This window comes from Pectinophora gossypiella, chromosome 7, assembly GCF_024362695.1.
Source record: "Pectinophora gossypiella chromosome 7, ilPecGoss1.1, whole genome shotgun sequence".
Taxonomy (NCBI): Eukaryota; Metazoa; Arthropoda; class Insecta; order Lepidoptera; family Gelechiidae; genus Pectinophora; species Pectinophora gossypiella.
Genome location: NC_065410.1, coordinates 15,979,942 through 16,005,848, shown reverse-complemented (window position 1 = coordinate 16,005,848; position 25,907 = coordinate 15,979,942). Strand labels below are relative to the sequence as shown.

The window sequence follows — 25,907 nt, the reverse complement described above, 5'->3', positions numbered from 1 at the left end:
CTTACCAAACAAAAGACAGTCTCGTAAAGTGATTTCGACAATGTCCCCATCGGGAATCGAACCCGGACCTCCAGATCGTTAGCCTAACGCTCTAACCACTAGACCACGGAGGCTGTTATTTATAAGTATTCTTTGATAATTCATTTATTGGCAATAAAAATGGTCCATGAGCTATGTCAGGTGGCGGCGGCTCAGTAATAACCCTGACACCAGGGATAATGAGGTTGGTAATCCACCTCACAACCCACATCATAGAAGAATAATAAAAATGGTACATCGCAGTTGGTCAGTACTTAACATTAGGTCTGCATTGTTAGTTATTTCAATTACAACAAGCAAATAATCTTGATAGTAAAATAAAATAAAAAATACTAGTTTGGTTAGGACATTACAGGCTGATCACCTGATTGTCCGAAAGTAAGATGATCCGTGCTTCGGAAGGCACTTTAAGCCGTTGGTCCCGGTTACTGCTTACTGATGTAAGTATGTGGTCGTTACATGAGCCATGTCAGGGGCCGTTGGCGGCTCAATAAAAACCAATAGGTACTCCACCTCACAACCCAAACGATAGAAGAGAAAAAGAAATAAAAAAAATAATTTGACAATCATATTATATGATTTGGCGGAAGGCAAGAGGGTAACCATCATCATCATCATCAGCCGTACGACGCCCACTACTGGGCATAGGCCTCCCCCAAGGATCTCCACGACGATCGGTCCTGCGCTGCCCGCATCCAGCGGATTCCCGCGACCTTCACCAGATCGTCGGTCCACCTTGTAGCGGGCCTACCCACTGAGCGTCGTCCGACAGGTGGTCGCCACTCCAGAACCCTTCCGCCCCAGCGGCCATCGGTAACCACTGCCCTATTTTTCCCTAAAAAAGTAGCATGGAGAGTATTTTAAATGCTACACCGACAAGAGCGTGGCTCTTAAATTGATGATGATGATTACGATTCCATACATTGTAATGGTAATGACTAACTTTACAGCAACTTGCACTAACTTACTCTGTGATTGGATTCAAATCGATAATCTAGACTAGAAATTTCACATACAACGAACATGCCCCCTATGTAATAGGCTTGAATATGGTAGAAAATAAATTTCTAAGCAATTAGTAATATCGTACTGGTAACATCGAAGATCGGTATTGCAAATCAAATCTTTAGATTAAGAAGATATTGCTTAAAAATTATCTGACTTTGTATTGCTTTGACGCTGTGCGAGCGATAAGCTGAAGCGATTTTAAAAACGAAACCAAATTACATTATTAAATAATAATAAAAATATTATTTATTCCAATTTTGAAAATTTCAAGCATAATTGGGGAATTCTATTCAGTTTAAAAACAATAAAATCAAGGATTCGTATTCAATTGTTTAAATAATTTTGTTAAGAATTTAGAATTTAGAACATTCAATTCGAAAGATTTAGTTCGTTATAAACAGGCAATTCACGCTCGTAACCCCTAACATAGTATGAGGTAGGAGTGCACTATTCATATCCATAGATTTTAAGTGAAAATTGTTCGATAATAATTATTAACATGTTTCGGCATTATAGCCACCACAAAATCACGAATCACGTTTTGTGATCCACAAAATCACGTTGTTAGTCTAACAGAAAGCTCGGTGACGCGTGGGTACTTAGTTCATCTTGCGATGGATGTACCTCTGACTACCCCAATTGGGATATAATCGTAGGCTTATGTTATGTTACGTTATGCCATTATGATAGCTCTCGTCTATAACTTGCGCGGTGCGCCCGCGCAGCTCTGGGTTTAATTAGAAAGAGCTCCATAACATTTATGTTCAATGCACAAACGAACGCCCAGTCAGATTTATGGCCAGTTCGCCCGGAGATAAACATCCATTAATTAAAAAAATATAATAAATTCGGATTTCGACGGATGGACCGACACAGTTTTTAAATGTACCCCCAAAATTTAGTATGGATTTGGTTGTTTTTGTTTGTGTAGGTCACATTCGGTCCAATGTGTGGATTTTAAGTCGATGTTAGGCCCAGACACCACCAAACGACAACGGAGCGGGGTGGAGTATGCCCGATGCCTCCTTACCCCATCCCGTTTGACAACAGGCCTCAGGGCGCGAACCTCAACTCAGAGCGTCATTTGAGAGGATTACATTTGAAAAAAATAGTCGACCCTAGTGGGTCGATAATGCCCACAAGCCGTCAGAAGAGAGTGAGCTACCAAGTATCACGTGATGAATTATATTTTTAATATTATTTTTCAATTTGTAATACAGTTAAGTTATTTTGGGGCGGTCCAAAGAGACCTGGCAACGTTCGGTTGACAGAGAGTTAAAAACGTTTGGCATATCATGGGAGTAAGCTACATAGGCTGCAAAAGATCGCGAGGAGTGGAAGTCTGTCATGCGAGTCCTACATCCCAACGGGGGATAAAGGGATTAGAAGAAGAAGATGATGATTAGATGATTAGAAGAAGAGATGTTAAATGTCAGAAATAATGTATTTTTATTTATATTAAGCGAGGAGCTCGGTGGCGCAGCGGGTAATGCGTTCGGTCTGCCATTGTTGAAGTTAAGCAACTTCAGCAAAGGCCGGTCATAGGATGGGTGACCACAAAAAAAAAGTAGTTTTCATCTCGAGCTCCTCCGTACTTCGGAAGGTCCGTTAAGCCGTTGGTCCCGGCTGCATTAGCAGTTGTTAATAACCATCAATCCGCACTGGGCCCGCGTGATGGTTTAAGGCCCGATCTCCCTATCCATCCATAGGGAAGGCCCGTGCCCCAGCAGTGGGGACGTTAATGGGCTGATGATGATGATGACTTATATTAAGTAATTTTTACATCCTTTCTCCTTTATTCCCATCTGCCCCCTTTTCCTTTAGTAAACTAACTTTAAAAAAAATACTGATCACAATAACTGATTACTTCAGTACGTAAAAGTAAATTAGATTTACGTCCGAGAGATTACATTGATGTTTTAATGAATCAAGTCAAAATGTACTCTAGACGTCATCTCAGACGGCCTAGGTCATTATAGGGATGGCTGACTTACTCATTAAGTGATACGATCACTGATCTGAATTACTGAACGGAAACGAATAAATGAGCTTCATGACTCATGAATACTGTAACTAAACCCTATTAAGTGCCAATATTTATGGGACACTTTAATGCGATTGTTATTAAAACTTAGTTTACTTAATTGTTTTTAAACATAACATGAAAAAATAACTTTATTGCGTTCACGCAATGCTCTCTAATCACTTAAAATTGCAACGTTAGATGTATTAATATCTTAAAAAACACTTTTTTTTAGTACCCAGAAATCAAATTTGCAACAACAGGACATTAAAATTAATTTTAAATATGCCAGCTTTAAATCTACATAAAAACTTTTTGTTCAACTAAGCAATTTTTTATGATAAAGTCCTTTAAACATTCACACAGTGGCACGTCGGGACTCCATCTTCACCCATCGTGCCGTAGTCCTAAAAAGATTGAGCTAAATGAATCATGACTCTTATTGTGTGACAAATAATCCCAACCCTCAGAACACTATATTCATTATATAATTTTAATATGTGCTGTCTAATCAAATATCGATTTAAGTTATTACTATGAATATTGACTGCGCAAGACCACACAGTTAGCAGATTTATCATGTTTGATGGACAATTTATTCGCTCAATCACTAAGAATTTGTTTTTTAATATTAAATTACCGTATGAAACTTAAGGATAGTTGTATTTTATATTTATCATCATGACACGCACATTTGCAGTGAATATATAACACGTTTTATTTGTGTGAGAAGCGGTCGGGTACGCAGGATATATTAAGGTGCGCAGACGTTCGCGCATAACGCAGGCGCACTCACTCGTCTTACCCCTCCTTGCTTCCTATTTATTTACTATATTACTTTTTATTATTATTTGAGACTTGTGAGGGCCGAACAGATACAGCCCGCGAGAACACTGCGACCTTGTCAGATCTACTATGACCTAAATCCCTACATTTAAAAATCCTCCTCTAGACTGATCCGTCCGAAGAGATCCAGAGTATTCTTGGCAGAAAGCTCCATGACTTTCCGGAGGTCCATTATGTGGCCCCCAAGTGTACGGCTTCTACTATGTATGAGAGCCTCACAGCTGCACAGCAGATGTAGTAGCGTCTCATCCTCCCCTAAGCAGAATCTGCATAAAGGGGACTCGGTCAGCTCCGTTCTATGTCCTAACCCGCCCCCTACTACTATATTACTTACCATTACATGGTACTTAGTCCATCTTGTGATGGATCTTCCCCTGACTACCCCAATTGGGATATATTCGTGTGCTTATATTTACGTAATGTTCAGCCACATCAGAGCCCACCACAACAACGAACCCGGGATAGATATTTAGCAGTCGCCGTCGCCAGATGCGGTTTGGACGACGATGATTTATAAAACAGTGTTAGTGTGAATTTAAATCACTATTTTCACCACAAATGTGTGAGTATAGGTTTTACTGACGTCTCAAACATTATATCGCCTCGTTTGCAGTATAAAAGTAATCGATTTTCATAACATGCCCAATCACGAATAACAAGACCCAATCACCATCAAAATAGTCTTTAAAAAAAGACAAAATACATTTCACGCTTTCTCGCAATCGTATAGGTCTGAAAATTTGAAATTCGAATACCCAGAAATCCTCGCCTGGATTGTGCGTCGGCGCAGCGCAGCCCGAATAAATCCTTTGAGGTCATCAACCCCACCCTGGCGACAGTTTTTGCGGACTTCTTTTTTAAAAGTCCGTTCCTCAATTATTTTCAACTTTTTACACCGTTCAGTTGGTTGAAATTTACGCGATTTTTGTGTTAAATTGTTTAGTATAGAACACTTATGTTATTACAACGTTCGAATTGTTGTAGGGAATGAGAAGTCTGAAATGGAGATCTATTTCTTTAAGAATTTTCCAGCTTTTTATTTAATTTTTAATTTTAAATACCACATTTTACTGCGATAAATTGCAGACATCTTGCAAGAGTATATAGATATTTACCGATAAACTTGAATACTTTTCTTCTATCTTTTTTATAAGATAGTTTTTCATGGGAACCAGAACTTACATCCGAGATTCTAACCCATTATAGAAACCTCCGCCATTTCCGTCCTTGTTATTCAAAATACCAGCACAGATAATCTCTGAGCGTTAGATTTAAATTAATTCATTAAATTAAATCTCGGAGGAACAATTCACATAGGGAAATCTTAACAACACTTAATTGAACCACGGTTGGTCTCGTGAGTGAGATAATCGCGCTGCCATTAATGATTTCAATTTAGAAGGGCTACATGCAAATTTATTTCGCAAGCAAGACAGGGCCGGTAAACCACAGATCCGCTAATGAATTGAGGGAACACCCGACCCCAAACTTAAACAGCTCTGACATCCACACTTTACGACGCGAAAAAAGACAAACACTGAAACGTAATCCTCGGCTTACGATCATTTGATAATGTAATAATGCACATCTCAGAATTTAGGATCCACTAAATAACATTTAAAACCCGAATTGATTGTCTGGGGTTAATACGACCCTGCCAAGGTGAATTTGAGTATAGATAGGCCGAAAAACCGAAATAGCGATATTTCAAAAAACAAACGAAACTACCTGCTTTAAAAGACGAATCCTGTAAAATCCGCTGGCGAAAACAAAACGACGATGCATCAACGATTGTATAAAGAGGAGAGACAAAGGGATCAGGAGGGGCGGTGGGCGGCCGGGGAGGGCATAAGACCAGTTACACAAACAAAGACTGCCGGGCATGTCCTCGAATAAGACTGTATATCAATCTCTCAGCGTCAACGGATCTGCCCAAAACGCGAAGAAAAAAGTCAACGCAAAAAGCGGACACAAAAAATTTCGACAATGAAGGGCTTAAATTGTTGTGAAACTGCCAATTAAAAATTGATAGATACAAACCGTTTTTGGACAGTGATAAAACAGTATGATAAAATAAACTCACGCCCGTAATCCCTAATGGAGTGGGCAGAGCCACAAGTAATCGTAGACAACTTGCAGCCAATGTTGATATGAACTATACGAAGTCGAGCGACTAAAAATGACATCAAATATGCGGTGACAAGGTCAGCCTACTACCCATAACAAATTCGTATAAATCGTGTTAGAAAAAACACTGATAAGTAAGTATATAATATAAACAGTGCACAGGCCTTTTTGCTATCAACCGTAGCGGATGTAAAGCTCTCTCCCACATTGCTTCAATGCGGGTAGGTGGAGTTTAAAAACTTTCAATTAAACTATAATGTTCGGTTTGTTTGTCTATCATTCGCATTTTCAGTTTTCAGTTTAAAGAGCTTTATGCTCATAACAAAACTATACATAGTAACTTACCATAAGAACTAAATATTTTAAGAAACATAGGTTTTTGTCCTGTTGAATAGGCGGAGAGGGTATATACATAAAAAAAAACTTAACTATAATCGCACAAGAAAAAAGAATAAGAATATTTTTGAATTTAAATTCGCAAGGAATGGATAGTATCATAGTACGTACTGTTTGGTAGACTAAAATCAGTCGATCTAATCTCGACTGACCGATACATCACAATGCGAATGAACACCACAACCCTGGCTTCTGTACTTTGACAGATCTAGCTCGTACCGCATATCACTTTTTCTATTGAACTAGATGTTCTATTTATTACATACATACATAAACTCACGCCTATTTCCCGCCGGGGTAAGCAGAGACTATAGAATTCCATTTGCTTCGATCCTGACACACTTCTCTTGCTTCCTCCACATTCATCAATGGCTTCATACACGCACGTCGATGTAGATCGTATTAAACCTTTTCTAAGGACACCAATTTGGTCTATTTAATACTATTTAAATAAATCTTCTTTTTTAACTTTGCACCTTTAGACACGAAAGAAACAGCGATATAAAATAGGATTTATTATTAGCAACTTTTCTTAACGGCTTTAAAATTAAGGTTATAATTACACGGACAATTTCAGTGTCATAAAAACATAACAACATCATTCGCGGTTTCTCGACCAATTTAAAGAGCAGTGTAAAACTTACATTAAAAAAAACATATTTTATCTTACCAAATTATTGTTCAGAACGTCAATCATACGTTTTACGATTAGTTTTTGAACGCGTTATGTATTATCTCATTTCTGAACGCACCTTGAATTTTAATTGTTTATTCTCTGCAAGAAATCACACAGAAGAAATGGCTTCGGAAAAGATTAAGGAAAAGATGAAAATAAATAGCTTTGGCTTTCAGAAATTACGTCAAGAAAAACTCAACTGACTAGGCTGTATGGCTATACTTCTTTGCCTGCCCCATCTCGTGGCAAATTAACAAAAAAAAATGTTTCAATGCCACCTTTATATATGTATTGAATTGAGCTTTAGTACGTTCTAGAATTTACCGTAGCCCAAAAGGACATGCAAAGGCCCCACGAAAGAAGCAATTTGGTCCATTATTCAATGCTTCAGCTCAAGTCACGGAAACACAACCATAACTCATCCCGTGTCTTAAAGAAGACATAAGCGTGTCTTCTGATCACAGCAACAGTTCAACGTGAAAAGTAAAATGATACCGATATAAATATTTATGTTGACGCCCTGAGCCGAGGTTCGCGCCCAACTGGGCACCCTCAGGCCTGTTGTCTTAAATGTTGTACCGGGTGAGAGCCTTCAGCGCTCCCCATTTGTCCGGCCAAGTAGTTAATGCCATCTGCGGCAAATCTACAATAAGTCACGTCAAAAAAAAAAAAAAAAATCCAGCCATAGAGACGGCCCATCGTCAAACAAATTTTACCAGTCCCTTTTATCCTTTTTTAATTTTGCAAAATCCCGTCGCGCCAAAAATACAGAATTTGACACTACTAGCACTTATAGTTTGGAGATTTCTTTAGCTTATATACCTAGGTATAGATATAGATCTCGTCGAAAAGCTCACCATTCTTTCTGCCCGTGAGTAGCACAACCCAGTGAAGATATTCAGAGGCGTTGCTAGTGTCTAGCTCGGCTATTTTGTATCCCCGTATTGTTTTGATACTATCATAATAGTGAAGGATTTAGATAATGATACACTTTACTCCAGCAAGGCCCGGTGGATAGAAAGTTTTATGATGCAACTTCGCACATTGTGTGTGATTTGAATGGCTGGTCGTTAGAATTTAGACGTGTGTAAGCTTATTGTTTTCATAACACGTGCTGTGTTGCATTTGTAACAATCTTATTTTTTTATCGTGTGGGTTGTAAGGTGGATTACCAACCCCATCAACCCTGGTGTCAGGGTTATTATTGAGCCGCCATAGTCCCCTGACATGACTCATGTAACGACTACGCACTTACATCAGTAAGTAGTAACCGACACAACAACAACAAACAATATATTATTATATTATTATTGTATTGTTTTATAAACAATACAACACAACAACAACACGCAATAACAACAATTATAAAATATAATTTGTTTTTTACGAATAAATAAAATTATAAGAAAAAAAACATCCGAAAAATAATACTCTATAAAAAATATTTGATTTGACTTTTTGATAGAAAAATAGGTTAATAAAAAGCTTTTAATTAAAAGTTTATCTCGAGCTCCTCCGTGCTTCGAAAGGCACGTTAAGACGGCTTAACGAACCAACGGTGGTTCCGGCTGCATTAGCAGTCGTTAATAACCATCAATCCGCACTGGGCCCGCATGATGGTTTAAGGCCCGATCTCCCTATCCATCCATAAGGAAGGTCCGAGCCCCAGCAGTGGGGACGTTCATGGGCTGATGATGATGAATGAAAAGTTAGTTTATTTCTGGTGTTACTTTTCAATCAATATTATTAACTCATTTTGTTTCTACAGGCAAGCAGCCAATCCACTACAGCATCGTCTCCGGAGACCCTGACCACCATTTCATCATCGAACCACTCACTGGAGCCATCAGAACATCTGCACCTCTGGACCGGGAGACCAGACCCTCGTACCTTCTGAATGTCAGAGCTGTCAACGGCAACCCTTCTAGCTACGATCAGACTCAGGTATGATTGGTGTAATTAATATTGCAAAAACAGCTTTACGATGTTAGCTTTCAAGCTGTAAATCGCAGCTGTTATGTAAGATTCAGATTCTTTATTTGCATTGAACATAGGTACATAAAATTGGTGTTACAGGTTTAGGTTATAGTTAGTTAGGTATCGTGGCTGACTTTGCTAAGTGACCTATATGTAATTATTTGCTAGTCTCTTCTTTCTCTATCGTATGAGTTATGTAGAGTACCAACTCATCAACCCTGGCGTCAAGGTTACTATTTATCCGCCAAAGGCCCCTGACATGGCTCATGTAACGACTATAAATTTACACCAGTAAGTAGTAACCGGGACCATTGGCTTAACGTGCCTTCCGGAGCACGTGTTACTGACAATCAAGTGATCAGCTTGATCAGATCAGGTGGTCGTAGATGTCGTAACCAAACAAGGGACCACGAAGTATTTTCTACAAACTGGACTACCACGGCTTCGCAGATCGGTCGAATGGTATAGAGTGGTATAGACCGTTCTGTCGCATTCGTCTTTACAAAATACTTGTATAAAATATAAAACATAGTGAAAAAAATCAGTATCAAGTAATAGCTTAAAATCCCTAGTCTTTCAGTTCCTTGTGTTTGACCGTATTAAAAACATTTTATCTTAGAACTTCTTTAAACTTTAATAGAGTTCTTTCATCGACAAGCGTTACTTTAACGATAAGCCCACGCTTTTATCGTACCACCGACGTTGTGTGCAGTGATGCGGCGTTCCTGAGAATGTTCCCAGTTTTAGAATATTCCCAGCAGTAAAAAGGCGCGAAAGTTATGTAAAAAGAGCTTTGTTGCCTAGCCTTTAGGCAGGTAAGACCTTAGTACAAGAAATAATAATTTGACAAAAAAAAGCAGCTTGTATCCTTACTATTAGGTTATTACATTATTCGTTACATGAGCCATGTTAAGGGCCTTTGGCGGCTCAATAATAACCCTGACACCACGGTTGATGAGGTTGGTAATTCACCTAACAACCCACACGATAGAAGAAGATTATTAAAGATTTTGTACAATAGTAACTTTCCCTTTCCGGCCAAGTAGTTAATCCGACCAAGTAGTTAATGCCACCTGCGGCAAATATACGACAAATCATGTCAAAAAAAAGGAAAAAAAAAAGAACTTGCCCACTTTGGGAGCATTCCTGAGAACGACACACTACTGGTTGTATTAACCTTGTTTGTAGTTTCTGCGGAAACTGCGGTACATAATTACATGAATTCTTTATTTTTATTACCACAGTCATTATTATACGAGTACTCCAGATTAGCTACTGCAATCATTACCAGGTTCCCGTCAAACAATGAATACAATCCTTTGAACTCCGCCGAGCCAGCGTAATTAGAGGAATTTAGGCTTTCACGGTCATTAGCTGTCGTTAAAACACTTATTTTACGACTAGAAATAGGTATTAAGTTTATACGTTGCTTAGAATCGCTATCTAGATTGTTTTGTAAAGAAACTCTGTGAATACTAGCGGCCTTTTAATGTCATAATTATCATTGGAATGCTTCTACTGGGTTTCTTCTACTTCCGTACTTTATTGCTTGTACATCTGCCCACCCCATTAGGGATTACAGGCGTGTGTTTATGAATTCATCTGTAGGAGAGGTTTATAATATTTACAATACAATACAATATAAAAACTTTTTATTGCACCTGAATGACATAATGATAAGGTGCAAAAGTAATAAAATAACTGGTTGCACTTAAAAACTCCTGGTTACATCTCGTTACTGTAATAGACCAAAAACACCTACAAAAACATAAATTTTATAATAATGACAACTAATTGTTCATACCCCAGAAAATGCATTTCTCAAGAATGACAGTTTCCTCACGTTTTCCTTCGCCGCTGAGCACGTGACAATTATTTTTGATCCAAACATGAATTGGAAAACAAATTCGACAATCATTGGTTTAGGCTTGTGCTGGATTCGAACCTGCGATCTCAAAGTGAGAGGCAAGCGTTCTACCAACTGTGCTACCACGGCTCCCACTGCACGGGTCGGATGATGACGATGATTTTACAAAATTGTCTTCACTCCTTATTAACAAATCCGTTTTCTGATCCACAGGTTCAAATAACCCTAGAAGATGTTAACGACAACGCGCCAGAATTTGGAACTTCATCTGTGAGGGTTTCTGTAGCAGAATCAGCTGCCATAGGATCTGTTGTTTACGCTGCCAGGGCATCTGATGAAGATGAAGGGAAGAATGGCCTGGTGACGTACAGCCTACTGTCTGCTACAGGACCACCTAATACCTTTGCTGTAAACGCGCAGCATGGATTAGTGACTTTGCTAAGGTAGGTCTTGGATTTGTTGTCGTTGGGTACCCAATTCAAATAACCAATTAATATTTTTACTTATTGCAATGAGTCGTTTTCACAAGGGATATCAATAAAATTGTCTCCTAGAGAACGTGACAAAAAATATGACAAAATTTTACGTCTAAAATTTAGAAGTTGCTTTGATCAAGCATTCTTATTCAATGTTAGTGTTAAGTCAATGTATTTTTCAACTTAAATTCGTATAACATTAGGTATATTGAACATAATAGTTGTATAACTTAAATGAAACACGACCCTGGAATATAGAAAAAAGGAAAGAAAAATGATGTGTACTGAACTGAATCGCAAATGAAATGACCTTTTTTCCTATCTCAACTAATCCAACCCTTTCTTTCATTCACAGACCGCTAGACTATGAGAACCTAGTGCGCCACACACTCGTGATATCAGCAAGAGACGGTGGAAGTCCACCACTGACTGCCAACTTGACCCTCGCAGTGGACGTCCAGGATGTAAACGACAACACGCCAGTCTTCGAACACGATGCTTACAGCGCCAATGTTTTGGAATCTGAAGCTGTTAATACGAAGGTATGTAAAGAACTAGAAAATATATTAGGAGTAAAAAGTGTGGATGCCTGAAGAAGGATATATGTGTGTGAAAGATGTGAGTACTTACTAAAATTACGACTGATAAAGATAAATAGAATTAAGACATATTATGCCGACACTAGCTATAATGTGATGGGAAATAAAGAAATAAACCGCCCCGTGGCGGCCTGGAAGAAGTTTCTTCAGAACAATAACGTCGCCTATTTGTATTGTTGTTGATTGTTTTATAAATGTTTGTATGTTCTGTTTGTGTGCAACAACTTATATTTGAGTTGATTCTTTAATATTTCTTATTAATTCTTTAATAATAAGCAACCAATACTTGAAAATGAAGAAATATTTAAAAAAATTGAAGATATATTTTTATGAAAGAAGAAGAGTTTCGAACGGATTTTGATATAAGGTTCATACAAGAACAAAAAAGAGAATACTTTTAGTGTTTATTGTTATAGTTGATAGCTTCTACAATTCCCGTCGAAATAAACGTCTAGTCTTAATAAAACTGCTATTACACTTTACGTTTATTCAGAACACTAAATCAACATTTATTTAACACTTAACTCTTGTTTCTAACCCGATATCGATCTGAAGATATCGAGTTCATACTTCAACCGTCTCTTTTAACAAGATCATAAACGTGGAATCCATTAACAATAAATTTTAATGCCTTCCCCAGATCTTGGAAATACAAGCTATAGACAAAGACACTGGCAACAACGCACGGATCACATATAGAATAATTCCTGATAATTCAACGCAAGAAGAAATTTTCAAAGTCCAAGCGAATACGGGATGGGTGTACCTAGCGAAACCACTGGATAGAGAAACAGTAGCGAAGCATAGAATGATGATTACAGCAACAGATAATGGGATACCACCTCTATCAGCAACTGCGAGTTTAGTAATCAATGTTATCGATGCAAATGACAATGATCCTGTGTTTCTGAGGGCTGCATACGAGTTTCAAGTTGAAGAGAATAAGAAAGCAGGGGCTTACGTTGGCAAAATTTCTGCAAGTGACGCTGATTTGGGTGACAATGCTGTTGTTAGATACAGTCTGTTCCCGTCGAATACTAGTTTCAACATCCACCCTGTTTCAGGTAAGTGTCAATATGGTATTATTTCAAATTATATTCCTATTCAAAATGATGACCTATTTGAACTAAATTCAACTTCATCATAATTGATGCACCCGATATTATGATAATATGACAAATATCAGCAATGACTACTATACTTAAGTAAGTAAGTAAGTAAGTAAAAAGTTTATTTCCTCTACAAAAAGACTACTACTTGACTACTTGTGGTTCTGTCCAATCCAAAAAGAGTACGAGCGTGTTTTTATGTTTGTATGTGTGTGTGGTCTGAATCTCACTCATCCAGTTTTAAATAACAGAATACCGTGTTAAAAAACTCGCATTATATGTTTTGACTTTTCATACATCTCTCACCTCAACGATCATCAATCTTTACGCACGTCAATACAGGGTTAAAGTAAATCAATATTATTTAACTTTTAGGGTCAAAATTCTTTATTAAACTTTAGTAGTGTTTATATTGTAATTAGTAGCGCTAATGAGGTCTTGTCTATTGTTCAGATGTGGGCCTTACCGTACACAGGTTTTCTGTTTACGGTTTGTCTATTATATACTCAACAAATGCTGAAAAAAATTACTAAGGAATTTCTAACTTGATATAAATGTCATGAAATATATGGCAATTATTGGTGATCTATCACTTCTATAAGATGATTTAGTTAGAATACGTTATAAAATTGTATATATAAATAAACAAACCACCAAAAATATCTCAAAATCCCGAATGACAAGTCTTAAACAGGTCTTCAATAATAATTACACAATATTAGTAGATTTATTACAACACAACGATCATTTTTAACATGCCAAGTAAAGAAGAGGCCACACAGAGGGCCCGGTTAATTAATGCACTAATATACGTAGTAATGCTGTCCCCACAACCAAACTACAATTTCCGCAGAGGCTCTTAGTTGGAAGTCATAAATATTTTACTTTTTATTTATTGCTTACATAGAGTTGAGATGACTGTTCTCTAGACGTGGACTTGTTTGTAATAAATTGATAGAGTTTTAATCTTACCTGTTATGCTAAGAACGGAATTACAAAATGCAGCAAAGAATTAATAAAATTACACGATGTTTAAAACGACAAAAATATCGTTCTTAAACAATATAAATAACAAATCAATGTCAATCATTTTAAAAATCATAATTTTGAGCGTAAAAGTAATTTAAAACATGATTCAAAACTTGAATACTTACTCTGTAAATTGCATTTGTAATAATTTTACGAAATATTTCCGCTCCCTCACTTCATTGTCTATTTGTAGAAAGAGTATTTTGAATCGAGCTACTTAAAACACTCAAAAGTTCCTACAGATTCCTTCGCCTGTCCAACAGTTTTACCAAAACAATAAAGGTAATTCCAATGAGCCGAGAGGCCGACTATTTAATCAAGTAGAATCACTCCTGACTCAAGCATTGTTTAGCTAGCCGGCACTTTTGAAAGCTAAAACCCAAAGTATGTTGTGCCATACTCATCGGCTGCGCAAACAACTTATACAAACACACCGTTAATACCTGCACAATATAAAGAAATAGGGAGCAGAGTGTATTTATTTTGGACCTTCCCATGAGTATCTTCTTATATTGCGATTTTTGGGTGTTCCTCCCTCACAAAGAACATAAAAAACTTATTGACTCTGAACGGAACGAAATATTTCAACGATAATTATCCAATCTATTATGTAAATGTCGATTAAATTAGCATTCGAGACTCGTTATGAATACCACTAATAATGCTATTATCGGCATAGCATAATGTTCTCAACATTTTTTCTGTAAAGCTAGACGAAGAGAAATAGTAGTAAATTGGTTGATGATCAGAGAATTTATGTGAACGGAAGAATTTTCGAGGTAGTTACACGTCATGACCGGTTTTAATCGCGCGACGCATCGACACTTATCGACGGAATCGTGTGAGTTTTTCGCCTCTCGATATGGGCGTTCGCAAAAAAGGGGGTGGCATCGTTATCGGCCAGGATAACTGACTGATGAATGGTGGATCGTTCCATCTCAATCCGGCTTATCGCAAATCAACACCCTGCGAGCTAGTTAGCGAATCTTTAGGGAGAAGGTCCCCTTTACAGCAACTTGAAATTCGTAAATCATTCCCCATGACGTCTGTATGTGGTCCCGATCCGCGATCAAACATTCAGATTCGAACATATGCCGATACAATGTTTTCGGTAGCAAAAACTCCTGCCTTTTATGTGCAAAATTGTTGACTTGTTCATTTTATTCGCGGGCTCCTCAAAGCTTCCCGATACCTCGGACCTTTTTAGAACATCTCATTTGTGTCATTAATACTTTATATTTTTAATTTGCGTGTATTAATCAATCGTTTACGGCAATTTTTATTGGAAAGGTCGCACCACTAGTCGGACGAGGTATCCGCTACGGGAGGCAGTCCAGAATAAATTTATGCGCGTCAATTGCGAGTTATAAACGTCGTCGCGCGCGCATACGTCGTGACCCGCCATTAACTATTATTAAAATATTGCGATGTAGGAGCCTGGCTATTCTCTCCCATGTTTTATTACAAGTCTTACCAACCAGATACTGTCGTCGGGTATTTAAAGCTCATACGTTACAAATGTATGTGTAGGACGTGGTGCGGCCCTACAACTCGTTTGGTTGACGGATACCTTTTATTTTCAACTGTTTTCAAATGAATTATAGGCGTAAAGTGTTGTTGGAATCTGGCTTGCGACGGTGTGACTATAAATTGTAGTAATGATACGAATTAAATATAGTCGGCGGATCAAAAAAGGTAATTGTGATTGCAGAAAAAAGTTAAAGTTGTTCCGACTCCTATTGCGAGTGGTTAATGAACTAGTTTGTTTTTTTTTTAATTTGGTTGCGATTGAAGTAACGCAGTTTTGTCTTTGGTACAGTTGGTCAGCATTGTTACCTGGTATTATCAAAACAAAGTCCGGTCTCTCCAATATCTGTGCGCAAGGAAAATAACGATGAACAGTTTTTTTCTAGAGCTCGCTTCACATCGCTCATTACGCCCGTCTCTGCCACGTCTTATTATCCTCCGACAACTTTATCTTTGGCCATTTTAAATTGTACCTTATCGTTGTTTATAGAACGGTTCTCTTTCGAACGCAGTATTTTTATAAAATAACGTTCGCGGTCCTTCGTTCGTTCTGTCATCACGATTTTTAGGTTCCCAATACGGCTTGGGCCCGCAGATAATCATAGGTATTCTGCCGCAGGCGATCTCTTTTATGAATCCCTAATTTTGGGTTTGGACATCATGATAATCGTTTTGAAATTGACAAAATTCTTACGCGGAGGTGAGCTTATCAACGAGAAATTTGTTTAGGACGTGAGCACTGATATTATGGGTTCCCAAAATTGAATCCAAATTAATGAAACAAATTATTTGTAATAAAGTCTTTCTGAAACATCCGCTCATTTAAAATTCATAACTTTGCTTCTTTATCAACATTACTTTTTATCTCACTTATCATAGGTACCTATGTTTCCGTGAAATTACTCTAAATAAAAACTAGTTTTGCTTGCCATTTAAATAATTTACAAGACATAATAATTATCAACAGCACGCTATAGTGTGTTCTATAAACACATTAATATTAATACATTTATATTTCGTTACAGGTATCATAACGACCAAAGAAAAACTAGACAGAGAGTTCAAATCATCTTACTCGCTATTCGCTGAAGCTCGGGACCAAGGTTCTTTGCCTCGGTCCAGCCGAGTGCCCATATCTATCAAAATCACTGATGTTAACGACAATGCTCCTGAAATAGTAGACCCTAGGGAAGATGTTGTTAGCGTCAGAGAAGAACAGCAACCTGGTGCCGAAGTGGCTAAAGTAAAGGCTATAGACAGAGATAATGGTGTCAACGCTACTATAACTTACTCTATTTTGAACGACAGAGAAATGGAAGGCATCGGAGTATTCGTCATTGATCCTAAAAGTGGGGTGATTAAGACGAGTACAGGTAAAGACTATGACAAACATAACTTAAGTTTATAAATATTTTTTAATTTAGAATTTCTTATATCATCATCAGCCGTACGACTCCCACTGCTGGGCATAGGCCTCCCCCAAGGATCTCCACGACGATCGGTCCTGCGCTGCCCGCATCCATTTCTTATATAATCTTATCATATCAGAGACTTTTTATTATAATATGACTAATAAATTATATATTTTTTTTTTAGTATTGGATCACGAAGAAAGATCAATCTACAGATTAACAGTAGCCGCAACTGATGGAGGGAAACCACCCAAACAAACCGTGAGACAACTTAAAGTCGAAGTCCTAGATTTAAATGACAACAGACCCACATTCACTAGCTCCAGTTTGTCTTTCAAAGTAAGAATCACATTTCACACGTCAAAATTATTTATATACCAAATAAGTTTTTAAAATGTCAATACTTGATAAAATAAATAGTTTTAAAGTTTAGTCTAAAGATGCACCTAAACAAACATCTATGTTCACAGGTAAAGGAAGACGCAAAAATTGGCCATATCGTCGGCACAGTCGCATGCTGTGATAGTGACATTCAAGACAATCTTGTAAACAACGAGGAAGAAAGACAGATTTCATATTTACTCATGTCATTAACCTCTGATCACTCTCCAGGCACTTTTGAGATAGACCGACGAACAGGATCTTTGGTCGTAGCCAGACAATTGGACAGAGAAATACAAGACGAATATAGGCTTGAAGTTAGAGCTCTAGATACTTCAGCTACAAATAACCCTCAAAGCAGTGCCGTAACAGTCAAAATAGAAATCGTGGATGTTAATGATAATGCTCCTCAATGGTCACAAGACCCTATCAACATTGAAATTTCTGAAATTACACCGGTTGGAAGTATTGTTTACAACTTCACTGCCAGAGATGCCGATTTTGGCCCGAATGGAGACTTAAATTTTCGCATCGTTTCGTCCCTTCCTGCTACGAAGAAAGTATTCAACTTGGATCCACTGACTGGTTCTCTAACACTTACCTCACCTTTAGACTACGAAAGTTTGAAAGAGTATTGGTTAGTTATCGAAGCGACTGACTTAGCAATAAATATATCTGAAAGGATGGTGACTTCCGCCACAGTTCATATTTCTATCACCGATGCAAACGATAATGTTCCTACTTTCGTATCTGCAAATAAAGCATCTGTGTCATTGAATACTTTGACTGGCACTTTATATCAAGCGTTGGCCGTTGACGCAGACTCTGGTGATAATGGTAGGATATCCTATTACATTTCAAGTGGTAACGATCACGCCTACTTCTCAATGGAATATGACAATGGGAAACTGACTCTTTCTAAGAAATACGCTTCGGATATTTCAAGAGTAAGACCGGGACAGTATAAATTGAACCTTACTGCATCCGACCACGGTGTACCATATCCTAGACAAAGTCATATGGCATTACTGTTGAATCTACAAGAATCGACAAATGTTCCTCCTAGATTTATTGATTCGTTCTACAGAGCTAATATTAGTGAAGATATCAGACCGGGAAGTTTTGTTTCAAGATTGAATGCCAAGTCCTCAAGGGGAAATTCTGGTAAGTATTTATTAGAAACTATCTTTTAAAAATGAATGCAATGTTTTCATTGACATGTTAATAACACACTTCTTATTTTTTTTTAGGTAATCTTACATACATGATACCGTCGGGTGTGGCTGATGACAAATTCGCGATTGATGAGCGACTTGGCACGATTACAGTGAAATCCAAAATAGATAGAGAAGAAAGAGACCAATATGTTTTCCCTGTTTATGTAACTGACTCCAGCACGTTTCAATCTACCACGAACTTTGATGTTGCTACGGTGTCGATCAGTGTCTTGGATGTGAATGATAATCCGCCCGCTTTCAAAACAGGCTCATGCTACCCACTAGCTGTCCCAGAAAATAACGAACCTGAAGTTATTCATACAGTAGCAGCAACAGATAAGGATATTGGTGCCAATGGAATTATAACTTACAGTATTACTTCAGGAAATAATGGAAACAAATTCTCTATTGATTCTACGTCCGGCAATCTGACAGCTAGAACTCTAGACCGTGAAACTCAATCGAAATACCACTTGACTATCACAGCGTTTGACCACGGTTCACCAGTGGCGCTTCAAGGGTCTTGTAACATAACTATTTTGGTAGAAGACCAAAATGATAACGACCCAGTTTTTGACACTGGACATTATTCAGCTGCAATTCCCGAAGATGCCCCAGTAGATACTTCTGTTATCAAAGTAAGAGCCACTGATGCTGATTTGGGATTCAATAAGCGTATAGTCTACTCACTAGCTAATGAAAGTCAGGGATTGTTCCGGATTGATAACAAGACTGGCATAATTTTTACCACTGGGTAAGTTTCTTACACAAACAAATATTTATTTCGAAGATTATAGATTATATTTTTGTTATGTTTTTTTTGGTTTTGTTTTGTGTTGTTTATTTTTTTTCTTGTGATTCACGATAATAAGTGTGATACTAACAGATTTAATAATTTTATTTCAGAACGTTTGATAGAGAAAAAATCAACGTATACCATTTCGAAGCCGTAGCCACAGATGAAGGTCGATACATCGCTCGTTCTCAGAGGGTTTCAGTTGAAGTAACAATAAATGATGTCAATGATAACAAGCCTATCTTCACAAAGTACCCTTTTAAAGAGCAAGTGGCTACATTGACGCCCCCAGGGCAAAGTTTACTTCGAGTTTCTGCAACTGATAATGACATCGGGACTAACGCTGAAATACTTTACGAACTATTTGACACCGCAAATCACAAGTTTCGTATAAATCCTACTACAGGAGTGTTAACTGCTACTCAGAGTCTGGCCAGTGAAAATGGGAGACTCATACATTTGAAAGTAATAGCTAAAGATAAAGGAAACCCTCCTCAGAGTTCTGTCGGGCTGATTGAAATACGTGTCGGTGACTCTTCGGACAATACTCCTACGTTGAATTTCCAAAATGCTACATACAACGTGACTATAGACGAAAACATGTCATACGGCAGGGAAGTAGTACAAGTAACAGCTTTGAGAAGCGACGGCCGCCGCCAAAGAATATTTTACGAATTCGGCAATGGAAACGACCAGTACACGTTCGAGATAGACTCTAACACGGGCGTAATAAGGGTGAATAATTCAGCAAATCTGGATTACGAATCTTATCCCGGCCCGAAGCGGCAACTGGTCGTGGTTGCCCGAACAGAAGGCGCGCCAGTCTTATACGGTTATTGCGATGTAACAATAAATCTGCTGGACCAAAACGACCACGCTCCCAGATTTACGCAACAACAATACATCGCGAACGTTCTAGAAGGGAATACTAAAGGCGAATTTGTCGTGCAACTCGCCGCAAAGGACGACGACCGCGGAGCGAACGCGAGGATTCTATACCACATAGTAGACGGGAACCACGATAACGCATTTATTATTGAACCGGCCTTCTCCGGATCGGTCAAAACGAACATAGTGTTGGATCGTGAGATAAGAGAGACGTATAAATTGACAGTTATTGCAACAGACGAGGGAGACCCACAAATGACCGGCACCGCTACTCTCAGGATCAATGTAGTCGACGTCAACGACAATCAGCCGACATTCCCCCCGCCGAACGTCATTTCGGTATCCGAAGGTACGTTTGTTTTCAAGTTTTTGTTTTCGCTTGCGTATTCGGTTTTAAATTGCTATAGGGCGGCCTACCGACTTTTCGAAATAAATTGGTAGAACAAAAAGCGTTTCACAAAGAGGGAGGCATTTTACATAATTTGTATTCTCGACTCCGCGACTGGCTTACATTGCGACTTTTCGATTCCAACGCCGAGATTAAATAAAAGGGACTCCTTTAGGATCAATATTTATTGGATGGTATTACATTTTTTTCGAGTGCATGTTTAGCGGTGCCTCCCCAACGGTCCGCGTTCGTTCTTTTTTAGTTTCTTTGTTTTTGTATCATTGTACGTCGACGGTGGTTTTGTTTTAGAGCCTTATTTTGCGGATCGTTAAAGCGGCAGTCAAACGAGAGAGTATCGTGGACGTTGAAAGTATTTATGTTTTCTTTTATCGTTTTACAGGAGCGGAAGTCGGGACGGTACTCACATCTGTTACGGCGAACGACGTTGACACGTATCCTGCATTGAAATACTCGATAATACACGGAGACAATACTTTTTCAATAGACAGATACAGTGGGAAAATTGTTTTGAATAAACCCTTGGACTTCGAGTCGAGGAAAGAGTTCGAGGTGAACATAACGGCATCGGATAATGAACACGTAGCGAAGACTACACTCACAATCAAAGTCACTGATGTGAACGATAACTCCCCGGTGTTTGATGACATATCGTATAACAGGATATTGCCTGGTAAGTTTGCGATTATAAATTAAAAACCTTTATAGCCTTTATTTTTTTAAATAAATTAATGCAAAGTAACTTATTAGTGGCATGTTAATATCCGTTAACTCATATTTTATTCAAAGCAAAATTAAGTTGTGTTTGCAAAGCTCACGTGTGCATTTAGCACATATTGGTATCAATTCGCGCAACCACCAACTTAGTTTTAACTTAATTTGACAGCACTAAAACTGGCTTTATCTCTTTTACAAGTGCAATTGTTGGAAGTGAAGGACGGCACTAAGCTAAGAGCATTTAAACTAAAATAAGGCTAATTTTGTGTTAGTGTTTACCCGAATAGGCGTCAATGTTATAATCTATATGACCATAATTTGCTAACATTATAATTATCACAATTCCAGAAGGCACGGGAACCATCGAAATGGGATCAGTCAGCGCAAGGGATCAAGACAGTGGTGACAACGGGAAAGTCACATATTCGATTCTCCGGCCGACAAAGGGCTACTATATCGACACAATATCTGGCATGATCTTCGTGAACTACAGCGCTTTACCGCACCAGAGGGACACTCAGCTAGCTGTGGTGGCGACTGACCATGGGAAGCCTAATAGAAGTGCCGTGGCTTCTGTTAGAATCAGCACCGGGGCGTCTTCGGAAATAAAGCCCTTTATTGGACAAGATACCTACAGGTAAACAACGTGATTAATAAATTTTAATATATTAAAAACACAAGATATAAAAAAAATATAAGGCACTCCTACAAAGCTCTACAGTGATTGAACGTTAGAATTAGAAAAGCAACTTAATTTATATTATTAGGTATTGTTGTGCAATAAATATGTGTTTTTTGTGCTAAATCAACTAAGTTTCGAATCGGTCCTGCCCATAGATACAATAGCAAATAAAATAATTCTTTGTTTACATTCTTTCTCCTTATCGGCTTCATAGTTATACACTTAACTTTTAATTTAAGTTTGATATTAATATAATTTATTTTCTACTTTTCAGGATTACGGTGAACGAGGATACTGAGAAAGGAACATCTCTTCTGCAAATCGGTGGCATCAATGACGTCCTCAAAAAATACAACCTGGAGTTCCATATCACTTCTGGCAACGAAGGAGACACCTTCGACGTCACTCTCGAAGGAGCATTGGTCTTAGTCAACAAACTCGATCGAGAAACTCAAGATTCCTACGTTCTTGGTTTGGCTGCAATTGAGCAAGGAAAAATACTTGCTTACAACCTAAATAAGACATCTATCACAGTATTCGTAACGGTGGCCGATGCCAATGATAATGCACCAATGTTTTCAACAAACGATTTTGAATTGACTGTCAGTGAAGATGTCAAAATCGGCTACACTCTAACTCAACTTTCTGCTACTGACGCTGATTTGTTCGGAACTGCTAATGCGGCTATTGTTTATAATATTACTTCTGGAGACGACGAAAAACTGTTTTATATTCACCCCACAACTGGAATATTGTCTGTAAATAAAACCCTGGACTATGATACTGGTAATACGGAGTATAAATTGATTGTGGTTGCCTGTGATCAAGGCACGCCCTCACTTTGCAATGCAGTGTACATAAAAGTTGGCATCATCGATGAGAACGACAATGCTCCAACATTCCCCGTTACTGAATACTTTGAAACGATTGGAGAAAATGAAAGAGTTGGAACATCAGTATTCACTGCCAGAGCCACAGATTTAGATAAAGGGAGATACGGGAATCTTAATTACTCCATTGTACCTTCATCTTCTAACTATAACAGAAATGACGATTCATGGAAAATGTTCCAAATAGATTCTGCTTCCGGGCTGGTAAATACAAACGCAGTCTTCGATTATGAACAGAAAAATAAGTACGAGTTTTCTATCAAAGCATCGGATTTGGGTGGCAAAAGTTCTACTGTAAAAGTAAGAATTGATATTGAAAGCAGAGACGAGTTTTACCCACAATTCACACAGAAAACCTATAATTTACCAGTACCAAAATCTGGTCCTATACCGGCTGGATATGAAATAGGCCAAGTAACAGCTACAGATAGAGATAAAGGTATTGATGGAAGAATAGTTTACCAGCTTTCCACTTCGCACTCATACTTTAAGATTAATAGAACTACTGGCTACATAATTATGAAAAAGAAGGTGGAATCTGTATCTAATCTTTTTGGATCTGATAAATCTATAAGTTTAGTAGTGACTGCAAGCTCTGGCAGGCAAGGATCTTTAACTAATAAGACTGCAGTAGAAATAACACTAGATCCTCAAGCTACTGTTGATGTAAATCGTGCTGGGGATCCATCAATGGCAGCAAATAGTGGCCTGTCTGATTGGGCTTTAGGCCTACTCATCGCTTTCATTTTTATAATTATAATTTTCGCTGCAGCATTCCTATTTTTGCATATGAAAAACAAAAGACATAAGAAAGTCAACAAGCCTGGCCTTAATTCGGAAGGAGTTGGTGCTACAAATAGTTATGTGGACCCAAGCGCATTTGACACGATACCTATAAGAAATACTGGTGCTGTCAATGCTAACTTTGCTCCACCCAAATATGATGAAATTCCACCATATGGCCCTCACACAGCTAGTTCAAACTCTGGAGCTGCTACTACTTCAGAACTGTCTGGATCAGACCAATCAGGATCAAGTGGTAGAGGATCGGCTGAAGACGGAGAAGATGGCGAAGATGAAGAAATCAGAATGATTAACGAAGGTCCTTTGCAAAGAGAATCTGGAATTCACCGCCAGTCTAACGGAGTAGATGATGATAATTTATCTGATGTATCAGTTCACAATACTCAAGAATATTTAGCCAGGCTTGGAATAGTTGATACTGGAACTGGAGGTGGAGCTTCAACTTCTTCTAGAAGATGTTCGGAAAATGTTGGAAATAAAGACACGATGATGCATCACGGTCCTATAGATTCTATGCATATGTTTGATGAAGACGGTGCACATGAAAATGACATTACTAATCTAATTTACGCAAAGCTGAACGAAGTAACGGGAAGTGAACGAGCGAGTAGCGCTGATGAAACGAGTGCCGCAGTCGACCGTGCCATGGCCCTAGGAGCCTTCCCTAGTGCCCCTGGAGAAAACACAGCTGTGCCCACTGCAGGCCCATCTATGACTGGAAGCTTAAGCTCTATTGTACATTCAGAAGAAGAATTAACTGGTAGCTATAATTGGGATTACTTACTCGACTGGGGACCGCAGTATCAACCCTTAGCACATGTATTTTCGGAAATAGCACGGCTCAAAGATGATGCAGTTTCTCTTCAAAGTGGTAACAGTGGTGCTTCTAGTGCTAAAAGTAAAGGAACGTCTTTATCGGGAGGCAAAAGCGTGCCCCCGCCATTGTTGACTACAGTAGCTCCTAGAAGCTGTCCGGCGCCTTCTTTGTCTTGTAGGCAGCCTCAACATTTATTGCCGAGGTCTCCTATAAGCCATGATGTGCCTGGAGGTTTCTCTGCAGCAGCGGCTATGTCCCCATCATTCTCGCCTTCACTCTCACCTTTGGCTACACGATCACCATCCATGTCTCCATTAGTAGGTCCGGGGCTTCCGCCAGCACCGGCATCTAGGAAACCTCATCATGCAACCATGAGGATATAGAATATTGTACTTAGTAGATTGTAAATATACCCCCAATAACGACTGTTTGCCTCTAAGTATTGTTAGTATTTATTGTCCGCCGATGTAATCGGTCTAGCTTCTTTGTAATCTTTCATTTTGTGCATGTTATTTGTCCTGCCCTGAATATGCTCAAAGTGATTTATTAAGCGCTTATTACCGATTTTCCGGTAAATGTATATACGTCTTCACTCGGGTTGTAACTTTATCTTGTAAATATTAGACTGTACATTATTCGTAGTGCCTTGTAAAATAATTATTATGAAGACTGCCATGTTATTGTACTTTTAAACACAAATGATTCAGCTTTACTATAAGATATTGTAGATGCAATTTTAATGTTAGCTTTATTACGAACGTTTGTAATTTAAATGCAGTCACATCTGTTTTATAAAATTAATTCGTATCCCATGTAACTGTAAGTCTCTTCTGTGCCTTTTACAACTGTATCTGAAAGTATTTTATTAAGAAATAAGACACTGTGATTTTCGTCTGTTATAATCGAAAATGCCTGTAGGTGCTCTGTTTTGTGTAAATTTTTGTAATTTTATTGTATGGTGATAATTTGTGTGTTTATTGAATCAATTGAGTAGAGAATGTATGTATATAATTTCTGTTCATAAATGTACCTATTCGTAAGTCCCAATTGACTGTCTGCGATGAATGTTTAAACGAAAATTAAATACAGTTTAAAAATTAAATTTCTTGTTTTATTCCTTACAATTATTATTAATGGTTATCATTATTATTGAGTGAAAAATTACATGTCACCTAATGAAATATCACAGTCATAAACT

The 25,907-nt window shown here is 38.2% G+C and overlaps 1 protein-coding gene across 2 annotated transcripts in view; it reads left to right on the top strand.

Annotated features, from left to right (window-relative positions):
- LOC126368358 (protein dachsous) overlaps positions 1-25,805 on the top strand; it is a 409,369-nt gene extending 383,564 nt beyond the window's left edge. For both annotated transcript variants that reach the window (XM_050012276.1, XM_050012277.1), the window contains 12 exons: positions 8,884-9,059; positions 11,173-11,402; positions 11,791-11,977; positions 12,675-13,098; positions 16,725-17,072; positions 17,296-17,450; positions 17,582-18,656; positions 18,743-19,463; positions 19,616-20,742; positions 21,182-21,472; positions 21,865-22,153; positions 22,473-25,805. In XM_050012276.1, coding sequence (XP_049868233.1) covers positions 8,884-9,059; positions 11,173-11,402; positions 11,791-11,977; positions 12,675-13,098; positions 16,725-17,072; positions 17,296-17,450; positions 17,582-18,656; positions 18,743-19,463; positions 19,616-20,742; positions 21,182-21,472; positions 21,865-22,153; positions 22,473-25,092 — 7,643 coding nt within the window. In that variant the 3' untranslated portion in view covers positions 25,093-25,805. The remainder of the gene's footprint in view (positions 1-8,883; positions 9,060-11,172; positions 11,403-11,790; positions 11,978-12,674; positions 13,099-16,724; positions 17,073-17,295; positions 17,451-17,581; positions 18,657-18,742; positions 19,464-19,615; positions 20,743-21,181; positions 21,473-21,864; positions 22,154-22,472) is intronic.
- Positions 25,806-25,907: the final 102 nt, after the last annotated feature.